Source organism: Protomyctophum bolini, assembly GCF_963924005.1.
Source record: "Protomyctophum bolini genome assembly, chromosome: 9".
NCBI lineage: Eukaryota > Metazoa > Chordata > Actinopteri > Myctophiformes > Myctophidae > Protomyctophum > Protomyctophum bolini.
The window spans coordinates 7,928,608-7,947,150 of NC_137870.1; the positions used below are offsets into that span (position 1 = coordinate 7,928,608).

Below are 18,543 nucleotides of genomic sequence, written 5' to 3' on the forward strand. Positions count from 1 at the left end.
CGCGTGTGTGCACGCGCACAGCACACACACATTATGAGTGTTTCATGGTGTGGACAGAGACTTTGCTTTCTTTTTTTTTGCTGGGTGTTTTATTGTATTTGTATAATTATTTATTGTCCCGTATGTATTGTCCTGAATGTATGCATTGACCTGAGCAAAACAAATTTCCCTTGTGGATAATAAAGACATCTAATTTAATCTAATCTATACGTCTTATGATTGTATTCACCTGTTGTGGTCATTCAGGGATAGCTCTTTATGTGTTTCTGCTGATATTATTGTCCGGTCATTTTGTATGTCCGAGGCAAAAAACTATATCTGGACAAAAATTCCACCACAAGCCAGTCCCACGATGGCCTTGGTCATCATGTATATAAAAATAATGAATTGCATTTTTATAGCGCTTTTCCAAGTGCTCAAAGCGCTTTACAATGGTTCATTCATTCATACATTGGGAGGTGAAGCGGCGAACAGTCGCCGCCAGCGTCCTCACTTCCCACATTCAGACACCAATGGTGGCGAGCCCACACCTACCGACTCATTGGAGGCAATGTAGGGTTCAGTGTCTTGCCCAAGGACACTTCGACATGTGGACAGGAGGAGGAGCCGGGATTCGAACCGCCGACCCAGGGATCATTGGACGACCTGCTCTACCTCCTGAGCCACATATGATATGATTCTCACCTTTAAGGTGTATTATTGGTGTATATCTGTCTATCTTCAATGTGTTCAATGAATTAAGTGTCGTGCAAACTATTAATATAGTACTCAATCATTCAAAACAGATTATCGATTCTGACATTGTTATCATCTACGAAAATCAATTAAAAATACATCTATGATAGACTTGATCCGAGGCTAGCAGAGAGACCCGCCCTAGCCTACTACCATTTAAAGAAGTGGTTCTCAACCAGTGGTCCGGGGACCACCGGTTGGCCTTGAGAGGGGTTCCAGGTGGAGACATTTAAAGGGTGTATTATAAAAAATGAATAATTGATGTGAAAAGGGTAGAAACCCACTGGCCTGCTGCCACGCCAATAGTACTATCAGAATATATAGAGCCATTTTAAAGGGTTTTTTGATTGATTGAAAATGTTATTTCCCAGTATGTAGAATGGGAGTACATTTCCAACGAAAGCACAACAAGGTCAATACAAAACCTCTTACTTGGAAGACGAAACCATGAAAAGCAGTAAGACTTGTTGTGTACAACAGGGTCCTCCCTTTTCAATTCACCAGAGGGTGTTTTGATTGAACAGTTTTGCAGAATTACAGTATATTTCAAGAACAACTCAATACAAAAACTGTCAACTGTGAGTGGACGACCCAATAAAGCACTACACTTGTTTACAAGAGGGGTCCACCTTATTGTTCAATTTACCATAACATTTAGAGACGTACAAAAACAGGAAATCATCATAGGAGGAGGGGGTATTATAATAACAAGTAAATAGATAATTAATCACTTACCACGGACTGTGTGTGTTTACTGTTCCATTCACACCAATAATAGCAGCTGCTTGGCTGTGACTCGGACTCTCTGAGACGTGCCAGGAATGAATAAAGTTACAACAACACTTACACTAGTATGTGTCATAACAGTCTGTGAAGACACATTAAAATAGAAATATAGGTCCAACTGTATGCCTCGCCAGAGAGAGACAGTAAGACATATACAACTGTAAGTCACTGTGACCGCCACGCCATCAGAAGATATGAGTTATTAGTATTATTATTATTATCTGGAACGAATGTTATTCCCATCAACGTTACGCTTCTTCTTCCTCCTTCCACTTCTTGTTGTTGTGCTACTGGCCCAGCAGGCTAACTGTTAGCCACTAGGCAGCTAAAGCTGAACAACAGCAGCAGTATCATTACGGAAAGAGAAAACCGAAGATAATGAATATCGTCTATAGTCCAGCAGAGAACCGAACCGAACTTAACCCGAGCCAAACCGAACCGCATCGGCTGACACCGTCCGATGCTTCGGCGAGGACTTGTCACTCACTCACTCACACTACACGGTGTAGTTGACTGTGTGTGTAATGCATTTAATCAGTGTTGCCAGATTGTGTGAGAGAAATAAGCATCCAGGTCTATGAAAAGAAGCGACTATAGCAGTGGGTTTTCAACCCTAATTTTCACATCAAGGTCCATTATTTACAGTATGAGCCACGGACCACCATTTGATGACATAATTGACATTTAGCCTCTCAGACCCATTTGAGCCACGGACCACCATTCGATGACATAGCCTCTCAGACCCAAGAATATGTTGTTATTGTTGGATAAGATTTTGTCAACAATTCTTCCAAATTATCAAGCCTTATGTAGATTTCTTGTAAATTAGGTAATGCAGATGTTTAACAATAATGTAACTGTTGAGAACTGTTGAGAGCGTTTCATTTTACACTCGAGCGTTAAAGATTTATGAGGGTCCATTTGCAGGTTTCTAACTCTCCATCGTTAGCTGGAAACCACCTGGAACCCCCTCAAGGACCACTGGTCGAAAACCACTGGACTATATCACGAGTAGGCTGTTGATTGAATAGCAGTTCTACAAACTCACAGCACATTGCATGTTTTGTGAGCTTGTAGATCAGCTATTTTCAACAAAACAAATATTGTGGAAAATAAAGTGACAAGAAATGTGGGATATTATTTTGAAACATTTTAATGACACAAATCTGGTATGGGGGGGGGGGGGGTCCCTCAGCCCTGGCAAAAGATAGCTCTGGTCTGGTCCATAGCCCTAATTTGCATTTGGGCTATGGACCAGAGCTTATAATAAGCGGACATGGCGACCCTGCTCTGTCTGTCTGTCTTCTCTCTAGCGCCCCCTCCACCACACCAGACAGTAAACAAACGCAAACAAACGCAGCGCCATGACATCATACGCTCACGCACTTGTCGACCTGTCAAGGCCAAAGGGAAACTTTCATGGGGGGTCTAAGGTCATTAACATATATTCTTTAAAAGGGTGAAGTGTCCCTTTAACCTCACTCCCATATTTCCATACCAGTATTTAAAAAATGTCTGGCATATAGCCATAGGCCTGTCAGTGGTTTGGTTTTCAACCCTTTTCATATTGAGGTCCATTGTTTGTTCATCAGTTGTGTCACGGACCACCATTTGATGACATTTAGATTCTCAGAACCAAAACAAAAGAATATTTTATTGTCAGTGAATAATAATAGTTTGTCCACAATTCCATGGCTTTTTGGCAAAATTCTTCTACATTCTCTAGAAATGTAAGTCTATATAGTGTGTTAAAGGACCACTTCAACACAGGAGGGCTGTGGGTAGTTCAGAAACACGTCCACCAGTGGCATCATCGTTTATAGGCAGATGTTTTTTTTAAGATTAAAAAAATATATATATATATATTTAGATTTGTATTATTGTGAGAACGATATGGCTTCCATTATCGCATTGCAACTTTTCAGGAATAGAAAGCCTGCCATTTCAATTAGCTTGGATTCCCCATCAGTGGTCATCACCATGTATGCTGGCTTGTGGTGGACATTTGAGTGGTGCAACCACTCCAAGGAACAGCAATGTCCGTGTTCACCTACCGGTATGTCTGTCTGTGTTGGTTAATGCACCAGTATATGACTATGAGTACCAGTAGGGGCGCTGTTGTGCCGGAAACAGAGAGAGGGATAGTGCTGCACTGTTGCCTGCTAATGAATGAATGAGAGAGAGAGAGAGAGAGAGAGAGAGGTGTGTGTGGGGGGGGGGGGGGGGGGGGGGTTGCACCACTCAGTTCACACAGGTGTGATTTTTTATCAACATTCCATCTTTCCCACGGACATATAAAAGGAGTGGACAATAGTATTACCAGAAACACATGAATAGATAGCCCTGAATGACCATAACAGGTCTGTAACTAATGGCCCCTTAAGGGTCTATTTGGTTCCATTCGAACACTCTCCGAGTTAAGGGGGTCTTTGCAATAAAACATTTGAGAACCACTACTGAAATTACTCCTAATGTGACATAGTGTCAAAGTAAATCATTGTCATGCATATTCTGAAAAAACCTGGAAACTTGACAATCAGTATTAAAGTGGGTGTTACGATAAAAATAAGAACAATCATTACAATGGCGTGTAAAACAAGATCAAAAATCAAAAAAGTATTTGCCACGGCACGGACACCACGGACCACTGTTCCCCATCAATGATGTCACACTTGGGGCTAAGAAGTCAACCAGATTCAGTAATTATTCATTTCCACTTTTCTGAAAACCTTGAAAATACAGTATATAATAGGGCACGGTCACGTGTTCGACGCTCTTACAGTATATTCTACCCATGAGGGCGGATTCTGACCATGCATTATTGCATTTCAATGGGAATGGAGCGGTTTGCTGCCATTTGCGGATGTTTGCCCACAAAAAACCACTCCAGTCCATTTCCATTGAAAGTGTGATCGTGCCCTTCGGAAATTATAGCCTACTGTTATGAGCCTCACTGTCGCTTATGTATTACATTTAGAGGCAAGCGGTGCCTCTGAATGCTTTTCAAACTTTTTAACAACACAAATATTCTCTTTATGGAAGACATTTTCAGATGCGGGCCCGCATTTATGGGTAATGGGACGGTGACATGAAAATATAATATTAAGCTTTTCAAAAACAGGTTTATGTTCATCGCAGACCAAAAAAAAGGGACATTAATTAAAACACATATCCATTGCTTCTAGTTGAAAGCCTTGACATAAAAATGAGTTTTTAAAAATTGTAAAAAAAAGAAAGAAAAAAAAGGGACACTGAGGTAGCATGTCTAATTTCCAATGGAAGTTGATTCCACAATAAACGAAACCGTTGCAGCGAATGCCCTCTATTGCATTCTGTTATGAGCGGCATCTATCGTAAATCGTGCACTGAAAAGACCATTGGATGTAAGATACCGTCTTTGGCAACGCAAGACGCGCGTTCTTGGCAGTCCAGATGTGGAATCAGGCTTGACCCGCTCACACGCGGCAGAGCAGGAACCCGGGGAAGGTGGTGCTGTCTTCACACAGGACAGAGCAGGAACCCAGTGAAGGTGGTGCTGTTCAGATGCTACAGAGCAGGAACCCGGGGAAGGTGGTGGTGTGTTGTGTTCACATGCTATAGAACAGGAACCCAGTGAAGGTGGTGGTGCTGTTCAGATGCTACAGAGCAGAAACCCGGGGTAGGTGGTGGTGTGTTGTGTTCACATGCTATAGAGCAGGAATCCAGTGAAGGTGGTGGTGCTGTTCAGATGCTACAGAGCAGGAACCCGGGGAAGGTGGTGGTGTGTTGTGTTCACATGCTATAGAGCAGGAACCCGGTGAAGGTGGTGTGCCTGTCGCTGTTGTCCCAGACCCCGCTGTGTTCGGGCAGGCTCATGTAGACCGTGTCGCCCGCCTGCAGCTCCAGCGCCAGCGCGTTGGACATGAACACGTTGGCGCGCTCCATGTCCACGCTGTTCCACAGCACACGGGCGCCGTTGTGGTACAGTCGGACCGCCACGCGTTCCCCGTCGCGCACGTCGAAGGCGGTGAACGTGAAGTAGTACAGCCCTCTGGCCGGAGCCGTGAACACGCCTGCGAGGAAAAACACATGAGAAGGAGGACGTCAAAACCAAACACACATCAGTGTACCGTTTCCCCAATACATACAGTCAGTACAGCCCTCTGATCCAAATAAGAACATTGGAATGGTGTGTAAAACGGCCACGGACATGACCAAGTCTTTGCCAGTCTTTTGTCCATACATTGTATGGACATGTTGGTGGTGACCCCTGACCCCCATGGGTATTTTTACTTTGAATATACATTTTTAAAGGCGGAATATTTTTCTGGGGGTCCCCTGGAAAAAAATATTTTGAGATGGGAGTCGACGGCCAAATACATGGTCCTTGAAAAAGCTTGAGAACCACTGATATAGAGCGCCGCAGTCCCTCCCCCTTTCAGAAAAACGAGTGGCCCAGGAAATCAAAACCCAATGCATTATCCCATAGGCACTTCTTATTAAATTTATTTAAAGACGGTTACGCCGCGGACAAAGCCAACTCGGATCGTGACAAATCATGACAATGAACACAATGTTTTGGGCCGATCAAATAATTTACAAGACGAAAAACAAAACAAATAGTGTTGTCTCCTGACTTTCTTTTCTTCTTTCTAATGATTTGATCGGCCCAAAACATTGTGTTCATTGTCATGATTTGTCACGATCCGAGGTTGGCTTTGTCCGCGGCGTAACCGTCTTTAAATAAATTAAATAAGTAGTGCCGATGGGAGAATGCATTGGGTTTCCATTTCCTGGGCCACTCGTTTTTCTGAAAGGGGGAGGGGACTGCGGCGCTCTATAGAAGCATGTATTATAATTATTATTATAATAATAATTATTGTTTTATTGTTTTACTTAAGTGAAAGTGTCAATACGGCAATATAGAAATGCTCCGTTGCAAGTAAAAGTCCGGAAATTCAAAATATAGGCCTACAAGTACAAAAGTATTGGCATCGAAATGTACAAAAAGTACAAAAAGCTAAATGACTGACTCGTTATGCAGAATGTCTCATTTCAAGTTATCAAATGTATAACAGTCTTTTGAAAATGGCAGATCTGCAAGCTCACACACACACATTGTGAGCTTGTAGATGTATAGGGCCTGAGGTTATACCGTTTGTTTTGTAATAGTAATCAAATTCCACAAATTAACTAGTAAAGTTTTCACATACCGGTAAATGTAGTCGAGTAAAAGTAAATGTATTGTGTAGTAGTATAATAAAAACGGTTGAAATAATAATAATAATAATAATAATAATGGTCCATTCATTCATACATTGGGAGGTGAAGCGGCGAACATTCGACGCCAGCGTCCTCACTTTCACACAACAATGGTGGCAAGCTCACACCGACCGCCTCATTGGAGGCAATTTAGGGTTCAGTGTCTTGCCCAAGGACACTTCGACATGTGGACAGGAGGAGCCGGGATTCGAACCGCCGACCCAGGGATCATTGGATGTCTACTTTTTCCACCGCTGGTCAGTACCTGTGTCTGGGTCGTAGGCCTGGCCGGCATTGGTCAGAATGTCTTTGAACAGCAGAGTGGTCTCGGTGTCGAACGGTCCCACTGGTCCCTGGTCCGTCAGTCCAGCTGAGAATGCCACCTTTCTCTCTGTGAACGTCGTCATGAATCACAATATCAAACTCTGTACAACAAAGCATGCAGTTATAGCAGCTCAATGTCAACAACAAGAAGAACGTTTCACTTTGAAGTAATCGCGTTCGTCATGTTTGAAGTTTAGATTTACTGGCCTGTTCTACAAACAATGCTCGGATCAAGGTTATAATATATATGTTTTATTTTATTAGCCTAAAAAACACTTATTCAATCTATTCAATCCTGCACCCATGCCGAAAAATAAATAAAACTAAAATAAAACTAAACACTAATACTAATACAAAGTAAAAAAAGAGAAGAAGAAAATCTGCTCTATAAAAACGAATATAAAGTAACCTATTAGGGGAAAAGAATATTCAAAACAAACAAAAAGTTAAGTGAAATGAAAAATTCTAAACTATTATAACCTTGGTTTACTGGACAATGTTTGTTTAGATTGAATGTTTAAGAGTTCACCTGCAGTCGCTGTCTTCAGGTCCGACACGTCATCCTGTAAGGCTGTGAAACACATAAACTCTTATGTTCATTTAAATTATATTTTTTATATAGTAAACATAAGTAGAGCAAAGTCAGCAGAATAAGCGGTTCATGGCAGACGTTACAGAGGGGCGGAAGCCATTGGGGTAAAGTAAGTAGGTTTTCATTTACTGGAGTATGTTCAGTGTCAATACTTTAGTTTATATACTTCTACTCCCACTATATCTCAGAGGCGTACTTTTACTCCACTACAATTATTTGACAACTTTAATACTATACCAGTTACTCTGTAGATTTGGATTATTATAACATATATTAACCAATTCAATTCAATTCAAAGGGCTTTATTGGCATGAGAAAACATACGTTTACATTGCCAAAGCAGAAAGAACAATACAACAATACAGCAATACAATCAAAACAAAAATGATGTACATTTGAAGGTCAGAATCTTCAATAGATCAAATTCTATGTACCAAGGTCACTCAATGCAGGTATAGTGCAGGAATATACACAATGATCTTTAGGGTCTTTAGGGTGGTTGTGTTCCATTTGATATCCTTCTCCTATCACAGCAACTCACAAATCTTGCTGCTGTGTTTGCTTGTTGTACTTCGCCCAGCAGATATGGGAGTTTTTTAACCACTTCAACCCTATACATTTCGGCCACTTGAAAATAGCTGATCTATTATTGCTAGTATTAATGCTATTTTTTTTAATAGATTATAGCCTAGATGTTTATACATTAAACATTTGAAAACTATAATCAGTACTTTCTGCTTTTGGTAAAAAAGCCTTTAAGTACATCTTAATACCAATACTGTACAGTTTACTTTTATTCTAGTAAATCTTTCTTTCTACATTGCATTATTGATACTTTTACGTTTAAGTAACAAATGTGAGTACCAGTCTTAGAGTATATATACTCTAAGGTACCAGTACTTTATCCACCACTTCCGCAACCCACACAGCTGTGCTGGCATGCTGCTCATTCCACAAATACAAATGAGGCTCCATTTAACAGAGAAACAAGCAGGCTCTCCAACAGTAGTAAACATATTGTTGCCAAGAAAGATTGTTTTATGTCTATTGATTAATAAGAAGTTTGTGTGAGATGAATAATTTCACCTGAGTTCTTCGTCTTCAGGGCAGAGACGTCTTTCTGTAAAGCTGTAAACACACGAATTGAAACGTTTGTTGTAGCTGAAATAATCTTTTCATAGCAAATATAAACGGAGCGAGGCCGGGCACGTCCATAGACATTTATAGATATACATTTAGACCAACCTGAACACCATCAGTGCTGTTAACCGACAGGGTGCTGAATGAAGGAAATTACGTTACTGTTGGTCAAAGAAGGAGAAGATAGATAGATAGATAGATAGATAGATAGATAAATAGATAGATAGATAGAATGCATTCCCCCCTCCTCACCCCCCCCCCCCCCCCCCCCCTACAATACCCTACCCTAGAACCGGCCCTGATTTATTTTAAATTTTATTATTATTATTATATTATTTTTTAAACATAATTATTCTCAGCAGAAACCATCTATTAAAGGTTATGTTACCTGTATTCCATGTCTCCAGCGCTTCGATCCTGAGGTGGGCCTTGTTCAGCTCAAACTTCAGCTCAAACAGCTGCGTCCACAGGTCCGAAATGTCGCCGCCTGCCTGGATGTGGGTGACCGTTGCACCCTGGACCACCTCCGGCCCAGACAGGCACAACAGCACCGCCAGGTGGAGCAGCAGAGTAACAGCAGCCGTCATGCTGGAAGCTCACAGTGCTCTCGCTGTGTTGTACTTGTATAGCAGACAGACAGGAGTGTTCAGCCTTATATAGCCTATAGCTCAGCACCAGAGGTCATAGGTCACCAGCATGCAGGTTCACAAACAGTGGGTCGGGACGCATTTGTGGATCGCGGACACATTTGTATGGGTCCCTTTATTAATTTATTTTCGAGGGGCGTTAGCCCCTCCTATATCCAGCCAGCTAGAGTGTATAGATTTTTGTCCCAACACAATCATTAAATGCCATTGACAATAAATTGAGAATTGTACGTCCCTGTGTCTGAGCAAATCGGCTATTTTGACCGCAAAGGTTTTTGTATTTCATCATGAAGATGTATGATAAGAGGCACACGGGTGTGATTTTTGTTTCCTATATTTTGTTTTTAATTATTATCATAAAAAATAAAATAAAAGTAGCCGATCTACAAGCTCACAAGGCATGCACAAAGTGACACGTTGTGAGCTTGTACATTCAAAATTCTATTTTGGGTCACAGGCTAAAAGGTTTGGGAACCACTGGTGCAAAGTGACTGTAAGTAAATGTACTTACAGTAAATAATACACTTTTGAGGTATTGTTTTACTTTGCATTTCCAATTTTCAATAGGCCTACTTTTACTTCTACTCCACTACATCTCAGTGGCAAATAGTTCACAGATTGTAGCAATCCCCCCCCCCCCCTTTAAACTGCGGACCACCCCAAATCATGTACGGACCCCCCTTGCAGTGCCGACCCGCAGGTTGAGAACCACTAAACACATGTTGTACCTTGTCTATATCGGCGCTGGTGGGAACGCCTCCTGCTGTGGGTCCTACGAAGGGCTTCTGTAAACACCTTTATCTGAAATCTATGGAACAGTTAGACATGAAAGGGTTACCAGTGGTTCAGATATTTGGACTTAAAAGCTGTAGGAAATACGTGCCATTAAATATAGTGGTTGCCAAGGTATTGATTGATTGCCTGCAGTCCCATGGTGGGAGGTCTGGTGTTGGTGAATATTAAGTATAGTTCCGGGCATTTGGTGAGGGTAAATTAATCTCCAAAACTATAGCATAATTTGTATTGTTGACCTAATTCTAACATATATAGAGAGCAACTTCCGTTCAACTTTGACCCTTCTGTCACATGGAACTATTTAAGGGCCCAAGCAATTGACTTGGTCCCTTATTGTTTTTGTCTGTTTTTTCTTCCCGTCAAGTGCAGCTGTGTTGGCAGCTCAGCCACAGGCTCTGCTCGCAGTCGCAAGAAGTTACTGTACGTTCATATGCGGTTACTGTACGTTCATATGCTTTGACGGCTGTGAGATTAGATTACTTTTGGAACGTATCCGTGACTTAACAAGATGCTGGCAATGTTGTTTGTAGTTAACGTATGAGCTGACTGCCGCAAATCCGGAAGATGCGCACGCGCACACACACACACACACACACACACACACACACACACACACACTTACTTGCTTATGGCAGTCCATCGATGTCGATGATGACGTTGCTCCAAATAAAGTTCATGGGATGATCACTGTTGTGTCTGTCGTCTGTGCATAGCCTGGTGGCTGCTCAGACCAATGCGTGATCCGCATATTTTGTCACAGGAGGGGCAGGGGAAGGCAGCAGCGGTGGTCGGTGGACACCTGGTACGCTGGTGCCGCTGTGCACGTCGCTGTGCTCTCCTCTCTGTGAGCTTCTCCTGAAGTTGAGCGATTCCCTGGTGGCAGGTAGAGCTCCAGGTGTGGCGATCAACAGCCAGGGACTCCAGCGCTGGTGGTCTGATGTCACATTTTTTCAGGAGGGTTTTGATGTGGTCCTTGTACCGCTTTTTGGACCTCCGGCAGCCCTTTGACCGGCTTGAAGCTGGCCATACAGGATCTGTCAGGGTAGGCGATGGGCAGGCATACGGATCACATGCCCGACCCATCTGAGGTGTTTTTGGCCAAGGAGAGCTGTAATGCTGGGTGTGTTGGTTCGGTCATATATTTCGGTGTATGGCACCCTGTCGGCCCTGCAGGTCAGACCCAGGATCCTTTGAAGGCAGAATATATGGAAAGCCTCTAGACAGTTTATGTGCCTCTGGTAGGGTGTCCAGGTTTCCGAGCTGTAGAGCAGTGTGGAGAGGCACACACACACACACACACACACACACACACACACACACACACACACACACACACACACACACACACACACACACACACACACACACACACACACACACACACACACACACACACACACACACACACACACACACACACACACACACACACACACACACACACACACACACACACACACACACACACACACACACACACACACACACACACACACACCTTAATAATCTCCTCTGGGAGCCACCAATTACAACATCCTTTACAAAAAAACGCTTATCAGTTACCACTACTACCACTAGCTATATCAATTTGTTCTGAGCCAATCAAAGTTGGGATACCCAGAGGGCCTATAAAAGTAGGAAATTGTAAAATCGGCCAATATATGACTTTGTGAGATGTGTACTGTACATAGTTTTGTACATAGTACATGGGGGGGGGGGGGATTCTGAATCCGTACTGGTTGTAAGCAGATTAGGAAAAGTGTATCAATTAACACTGCGTGAGCATATACAGTTAATATACGGTAATATACAGGTGTGTTTGTTGGGAAGTTTAACGGGAGTTTCCTGTAATATACACATCCGTATTCCATGCTTTTGGCGCAGTGTAAATGCCGTAGGTAGAGAAGCTCCAACCACTTATGAAATGACATCAATATTATTATTATAGATTAACAACTGGGAAAAGTACAGACGCAGATAAGGTTATAACGGCAGCGATACGGTGTCATTTTGACATTTAGTGACACTGAGCAACTGGAGACGAGCGGAAAACAAAGGAAAGTGGAATCGATCAGAGCACTTCACTTACGGCGGGAGATGCACATCGTTGCCTCCGGCTCCAACATGGCCACCGCTATATCTCTTTCTTTAAACAAGTTGCCATAATGTAATCTGGTGCTGGCATAATTGGTCAATTAGTAGCTGTTGCTTCCGTGTACAAATAACAGCAGAGCAAACAAGACGACCGCCCGGGCAAAGATGGTCTTTGCATAATATTAAAACGATAACGAGAATGAGACCAGGGGAGATCTGGGAGACTCCAGATTTCTTACATTTTAAAACTTAAAAAGTCTGTGATCCCATGCTGTATTGCAATGGCTCAGGACAGGGGTTCTCAAAGTTTTTGGCTGGGGACCCCCGGAAATGCTTTGTCAGTGTCTCGCGACCCCCGCCCCGCCCCACTCCCAATACAAACTGACTGAAGAGAATATATATATCATAAATACTGAAACCAGATATAACCAAGTGTATGCATGTACTCTGCGTACTATATCTGTAAACTCTTAATTTCCATTTTCCAGCAATTCAATTGCAAAAAAAAGCCGCCATTTCGCATTTTGAAAAGCCGGCATTTCGCATTTTGCATTTTGAAAAGCCGTCATTTTGCATTTTGAAAAGCCGCCATTTCGCATTTCGCATTTTGAAAAGCCGTCATTTCGCATTTTGAAAAGCCGCCATTTCGCATTTTGAAAAGCCGCCATTTCGCATTTTGAAAAGCCGTCATTTCGCATTTTGAAAAGCCGTCATTTCGCATTTTGAAAAGCCGTCATTTCGCATTTTGAAAAGCCGTCATTTCGCATTTTGAAAAGCCGTATGTACAGCTGCGTCCTATTGTGGGCTTACGAACTGCAGAGGGACCCTACGGGTGAACGATGAAAATAGCTCAACCGGGGGGTCCCGAGAGGGGCTAGGATAAGGGTTAAGTAGGGCGCATGGTGTCTATTTTATGTCATGATGATGCACGATTATAAGAGCGCCGCTCACTTCACACAGGTGTGATTTTTATTCAAAGTACAAATGAAAATTTGCATCTCTGATTTTTAACTACTGCAACATAAACTTCCTTTCAATATGTCTCCAATGACGCAAGTATCAAAAAAGTTATCCCAAAAGTAATCAAACCAAAAACTGTACGGATCTTCCATTTTCCAAAAATCAACTAAGTCATCAAATAAAAAGATTCAATGCATTGCTCAAAAAGATAAGAATTATTAAAAGTATATTCCTCACCCAACATTCAAGCCAGAAGGCCATGGCAGGTTCCCCTTTGTCCAAAAGCTCTGAATGGATTCAGAGCTAAACCCTCAGAATTGGAAATGTTCCTGGACCAAACGTTTCTTCTTCAGATCTCAAAGTTTTCCAGCCCCACTACTCTGTGGTTTATCAATTCATGATTGTGGGTTTTAGTCTTGGCCTTAAAAGAGTCTCTTTGACAAACCACCACCAACCACTGTTATTGATACCTAAAATGGAACCCCTGGCTGCATCACTTCCTGTACTTGTATAGCTGTTCTCTTCCTGAACTATTGTTCACATGCTTTTTCTCCACAGCGCCCCCTATGAGCAAACCTTGTCAACAGAAAATAGCCTGGCCCTAGGATGGTTTTAATGTAATAAGTATCTGCTACAGCAGTGGTTCCCAAAGTGGGGTCCGGGGACCCCCAGGGGTCCTTGAGGGAGTTTCAGGGGGTCCCCAGCTAAATGATAGTTAGGAACCAAATGGACCCTTTTTGGTCTGTAAGAGCGTACAAAGACCCTTACGAGTCCATTTGGCTCCATTTGTACGCTTTCAGAGATAAATTAACATTGATTTTACAATATAAATTGGGGGTCCGACTCCCAGTGATAGTAAAAATGTCATTAAATGGTGGTCCGTAGACTAATGCATGTCAAACTGAGGGTCCTTGAAATTAAACTGGTTGAGAATCACATGCTAGAGCCGTGAAAATCTTTTCAGATGGGGGTCCGCGGGTTAATGAATGTCAATTTGGCGGTCCTTGGGAATTAACCCCTGTGCTACAGAACTTGCCTGGTTGGTTCCATCCTAGAATGTTTTTTTTAAGAAGCTTTGTTCACTCCATTATTAAGTAAAGGCACGGAGGAGCTCCTTTGTGTTACATCATCTCTATTGATATGTGATGAAATGTAGTGAAATGGAAACGTCTGGTCAAGCTGTGAAGAGTACAATAAAAATACACACCCGCGTGAAGTGATCGAGGGCGCTCTTATCATTGCACATCTTCATGACGTAAATTAGACACTATTTTGCACGGACACTATCGTACAGTCTCCATTCATTGTCAATGGGAATGTAATGTTTGTGTAGGACAAAAATACCGATTTGCTCAGAAACATACGACGTAAATTCTCAATGGCATTGTCAATGGGAATTGAATCTTTGTGTAGGTCGAAAATAGCCGATTTGCTCAGACACATACGACGTAAATTCTCTATTAATTGTCAATGGGAATTTAATGTTTGTGCAAGACGAAAATCTATACTAATAGCCGTGTGAAGTGAGGGGCTCTCTTATCATCGTATACATCATCTCATTCCGGCCAATTTGCGTCCTCACCTTGTCATCAATGATGTGTTTTACAGCAAATTAATGTTTGTGTTTACACTATAAAATTTGACGTAATTTGACTATGACGTAAAATTATCCATTCATTGTCAATGGGAATTTAATGTTTGTGTAGGACAAAGTTTGGGGACACACACTAAAAGCTGGGCATAAAAATAAAATAGAAATCACACTTGTGAAGTGATGACGTACGATGATGAGTGCGCCCCTCGAGGGGCACACTCATCATCGTACGTCATCATACATCATCTCATTCTCAACCAATTTTGTCTTCAATGTTTGTGTTTACACAAACCCTCAAAGCTGGACAGATGAGGGGCTATAGGGCTCCTCAACAGTAACAGTAGTGTAAATACACTTTATTGTACTAGGCTACGCAAATGTCCTAGGCTGTTAGACTGGAAAAAAATCCCTTTTTTGGGCAACATTCTGAGACACACATCCCACCATGTGCAGTATCCGTTTTATCCACTGGGTGTCACCACACTTCACAAAATGACAGTCCTACTAAATTATGCACAATCTGTGACATTGTGTGAAGTCCACATTACAAAACTTAACTAAACTTTACTTATTATAACGAATTGTTGCACTGTTGGTTTTTTTTTTTTTTTTTTTTTTAATGCTCCTTATAAATGAAGTTCTGCTGATCTTTGTTGATAGTCAATGGAAGGTGTTATACAGCATCATTTTGATACTATGTGTTAAGATAATATATTACTAGTGGCTGTTTGTCCTCAAAACAACAATAATACAAACTCAAAATGCCACTGAGGCAGCATGCAGTGGATCGTGTGTGTGTGTGTGTGTGTGTGTGTGTGTGTGTGAGAGAGAGAGAGAGAGAGAGAGAGAGAGAGAGAGAGAGAGAGAGATTTTTTTGTCATCCTTTTTAAAATGACCTCTGTTTTGCAATTTGTTAACAAAACATTCAATCAATTTAACAAATATAATAGTAAATGATGTTTTCAAACACACTCCACCCGTTGTGATGGTAATTGGCACATTTGCTTTATTTTGAAAACAGACATTGAAACCATTTTAATTTTTTCTTATTTTTTTTCCTCACAAGTCTTAACTCCTTGATAAGTTTTGAAACTGGACATTGCACTCACTGGAACATAGGAAATGTTTATTTTAATTAGTTTTTTTTAAGATTTTGCTCGTTTTGTTTGAGTTTTCTTAACTTTTTAAACTTTTTTTTTTTTTTTTTTAATCTTCTTTTAACATCAGTGCAAGAGCTTTATATATATTTTTTTCTCCAATTCATATCAAACGGTCATAACAACACCTAAAGACATCAAAAAGAAGCCGCCACATCCTCGGTATGCATCTGTGACTGCCAAAAACGTTCCTCTCAGAGGGAGAGTTCCCATCATGCATCTTGGTTCGATGGTTCATGCTAGTGTTTGCTCGGCGGGGGTAAATGGCCGGTAACACCCTTTAATTGTAACCGACTGGGCCGGGAAACACCCTTTAATTGTAACTGATAATCCATAGTTTATCATGTGACCTGGTCTTCAAACCTATATACTATTTTTAAAAACTTCTCAAAAATGTTTCAAAAGTGTTTTTGAAAATAGCCGATCCGCGACCGCTGACGACAACGGCGTGCCGTGAGATCGCGGATGGCCTATTTTCGAAGAATCTATATATGACGTTTTCTTTTTCTTCAAAATTTCCAGCTATAATGATGTCCAAAACAGGGATGCCACAGGGTAAAAGTGGTTAAAATAGCTCCCTTACTGTGAATGAGACTAATAGACAAAGGCTTGAAAAATCACTGTCAACGCTCGAGAGACTGAAGCAGGATCACAATGTTTTAGACGCAGTTGTGTTGGATTCAAGACAACAAAAAAGTTGCCCAAATCTGAAATGCCAAACATTTATGAATACATTCTATTTTCCATTCAACGTGTTATAAGTTCACTGTATAGCCATCCTCTCCATTACTCACCGGGCCTTTGCCTTCTTTTTTTCCTTTTTATAATGGCAGTTGCATCTAAAAAAAAACAAAAAACGGATTGTTTATTTTTTTTTTGGTGCACGCGCATTTTACGCAGAAATACGGATTCGTGTTCACAAAATCGTGGTCTATTTATGGCAGCACGTTGCGAGTGCAAATACACTTGTTATAGGCTATATATGGCACACTCGCAGCGCTTTTTTAAGATGTGTGCATTTCCACATGAGCCGATTCATTCCACCACAGATTCACTCACTTATATATATCAAAAGACACGCCAAATCATACTGTCATCATCATCATCATCGTCAACATCCTCATCATCATCGTTATCACCGCCGTCATCAAAATCATCATCATCAAAATCATCATCATCAAAATCATCATTAAAATCATCGGGCTGCAGACACACATACAGAACACCTGCTCTGTGTCCTGTCTGTGTTTAATGTTTGGTCAAACCATGTGACTTTCATTGGAATTGCATTGCAGGGCGGCCATTAAAACACAGACAAGACGCAGAACACGGGACAAAACACGCGTGTGCGTGCAGCCTGTGTGTGTCTGCAGCCTTGCATCGTCCTCGCCAAAACGCGTTGGAAACTCCCCCAACATGAGAAAATCATCGCCACACAAAGAATGACAAACAAATAGAAATGGGCTGCCTTCGCGTCGCGAAGGCGAAGGGCAACCGTTTTTAGATTTTTGTTGTTTTCATCTTAATTATTCTTCATTAATCTTTTTTCTTCTTCTTCTGCTGCTGCTTTTTTCTGCGTTAAACGACGTCTTGCACCTCCTTGGAGTCAGCCGCCGCCTCCGCCGCTGCTGCTGGGACCGCCTCCTCCGGTTTGGACTCCTCCCCTGGGGAGGAGAGGAGAGGAGAGGAGAGGAGAGGAGAGGAGAGGAGAGGAGAGGAGAGGAGAGGAGAGGAGGCTTATCAACAACAGATACATATCGGCTATACTGCCATCGAATAATGTCAGTTGAATTTTCCGATACCGATATTGACCGATACACATCGGTGCATTCCTACAAAAACCACACAAGAATTATGTTGCAGCAACAAGTATATCCCAAAAGGAGTTCCCGTCCTTGGGTTAATAGTTTATAATTCTAAATGAGACAAGGAGGTCGTTTGGAGCAATGGTTTGGAGTGCTCAACCCAGATATACATAAAAAAGCAGGAATTACAAAGAGGAAATTAATCCAAAAAGGTAGCACATCCAAAAATAATTAATAAATGTGACTCTTTTAGATACATGGCGGCAAGACTAACTATTTTTTTTATATCCAAAATGAGTTAATAGCACAGGCAGACTCTTCACATAGAAACTAGAGGATGTCTGAAATAAATGAAATCGAAAAAATGTAAATATGAAATGAATGCTTAAACATGATGTAGCATTATGTAATGTTAGAGACCACAATTTGAAGCTATATGATTCCCTGCTTTCATATGACATGAAAAAAACGAAAATCCTATATGGAAGCCCAAGCTCATAGCCGAAAGGCACCAATAAAGAAATGGAAACGTGAGTTTATATATTCTGTTGTTCATCATCATAATGATGCACCCTAACACTTTAGTACTTTCTATTGTTCTATTTCAAAGCCATTGTTCCCTGAAGGCGATGATGTCACCACTGCATGATGTCATAGTCTGTGAATACAAAGA

At 41.6% G+C, this 18,543-nt stretch overlaps 2 protein-coding genes across 3 annotated transcripts in view; both read right to left on the reverse strand.

Annotated features, from left to right (window-relative positions):
• Positions 1-2,029, reverse strand: part of sidt2 (SID1 transmembrane family, member 2) — a 37,270-nt gene extending 35,241 nt beyond the window's left edge. For both annotated transcript variants that reach the window (XM_080772176.1, XM_080772175.1), the window contains exon 1: positions 1,471-2,029. The gene's annotated coding sequence lies outside the window, so the exon portion shown is untranslated. The remainder of the gene's footprint in view (positions 1-1,470) is intronic.
• Positions 2,030-17,148: 15,119 nt separating this feature from the next.
• Positions 17,149-18,543, reverse strand: part of gap43 (growth associated protein 43) — a gene marked incomplete at its 5' end in the record, with an annotated part of 28,548 nt that continues 27,153 nt past the window's right edge. Inside the window, one exon of the mRNA XM_080771691.1 lies at positions 17,149-17,729. Coding sequence (XP_080627817.1) covers positions 17,644-17,729 — 86 coding nt within the window. The 3' untranslated portion in view covers positions 17,149-17,643. The remainder of the gene's footprint in view (positions 17,730-18,543) is intronic.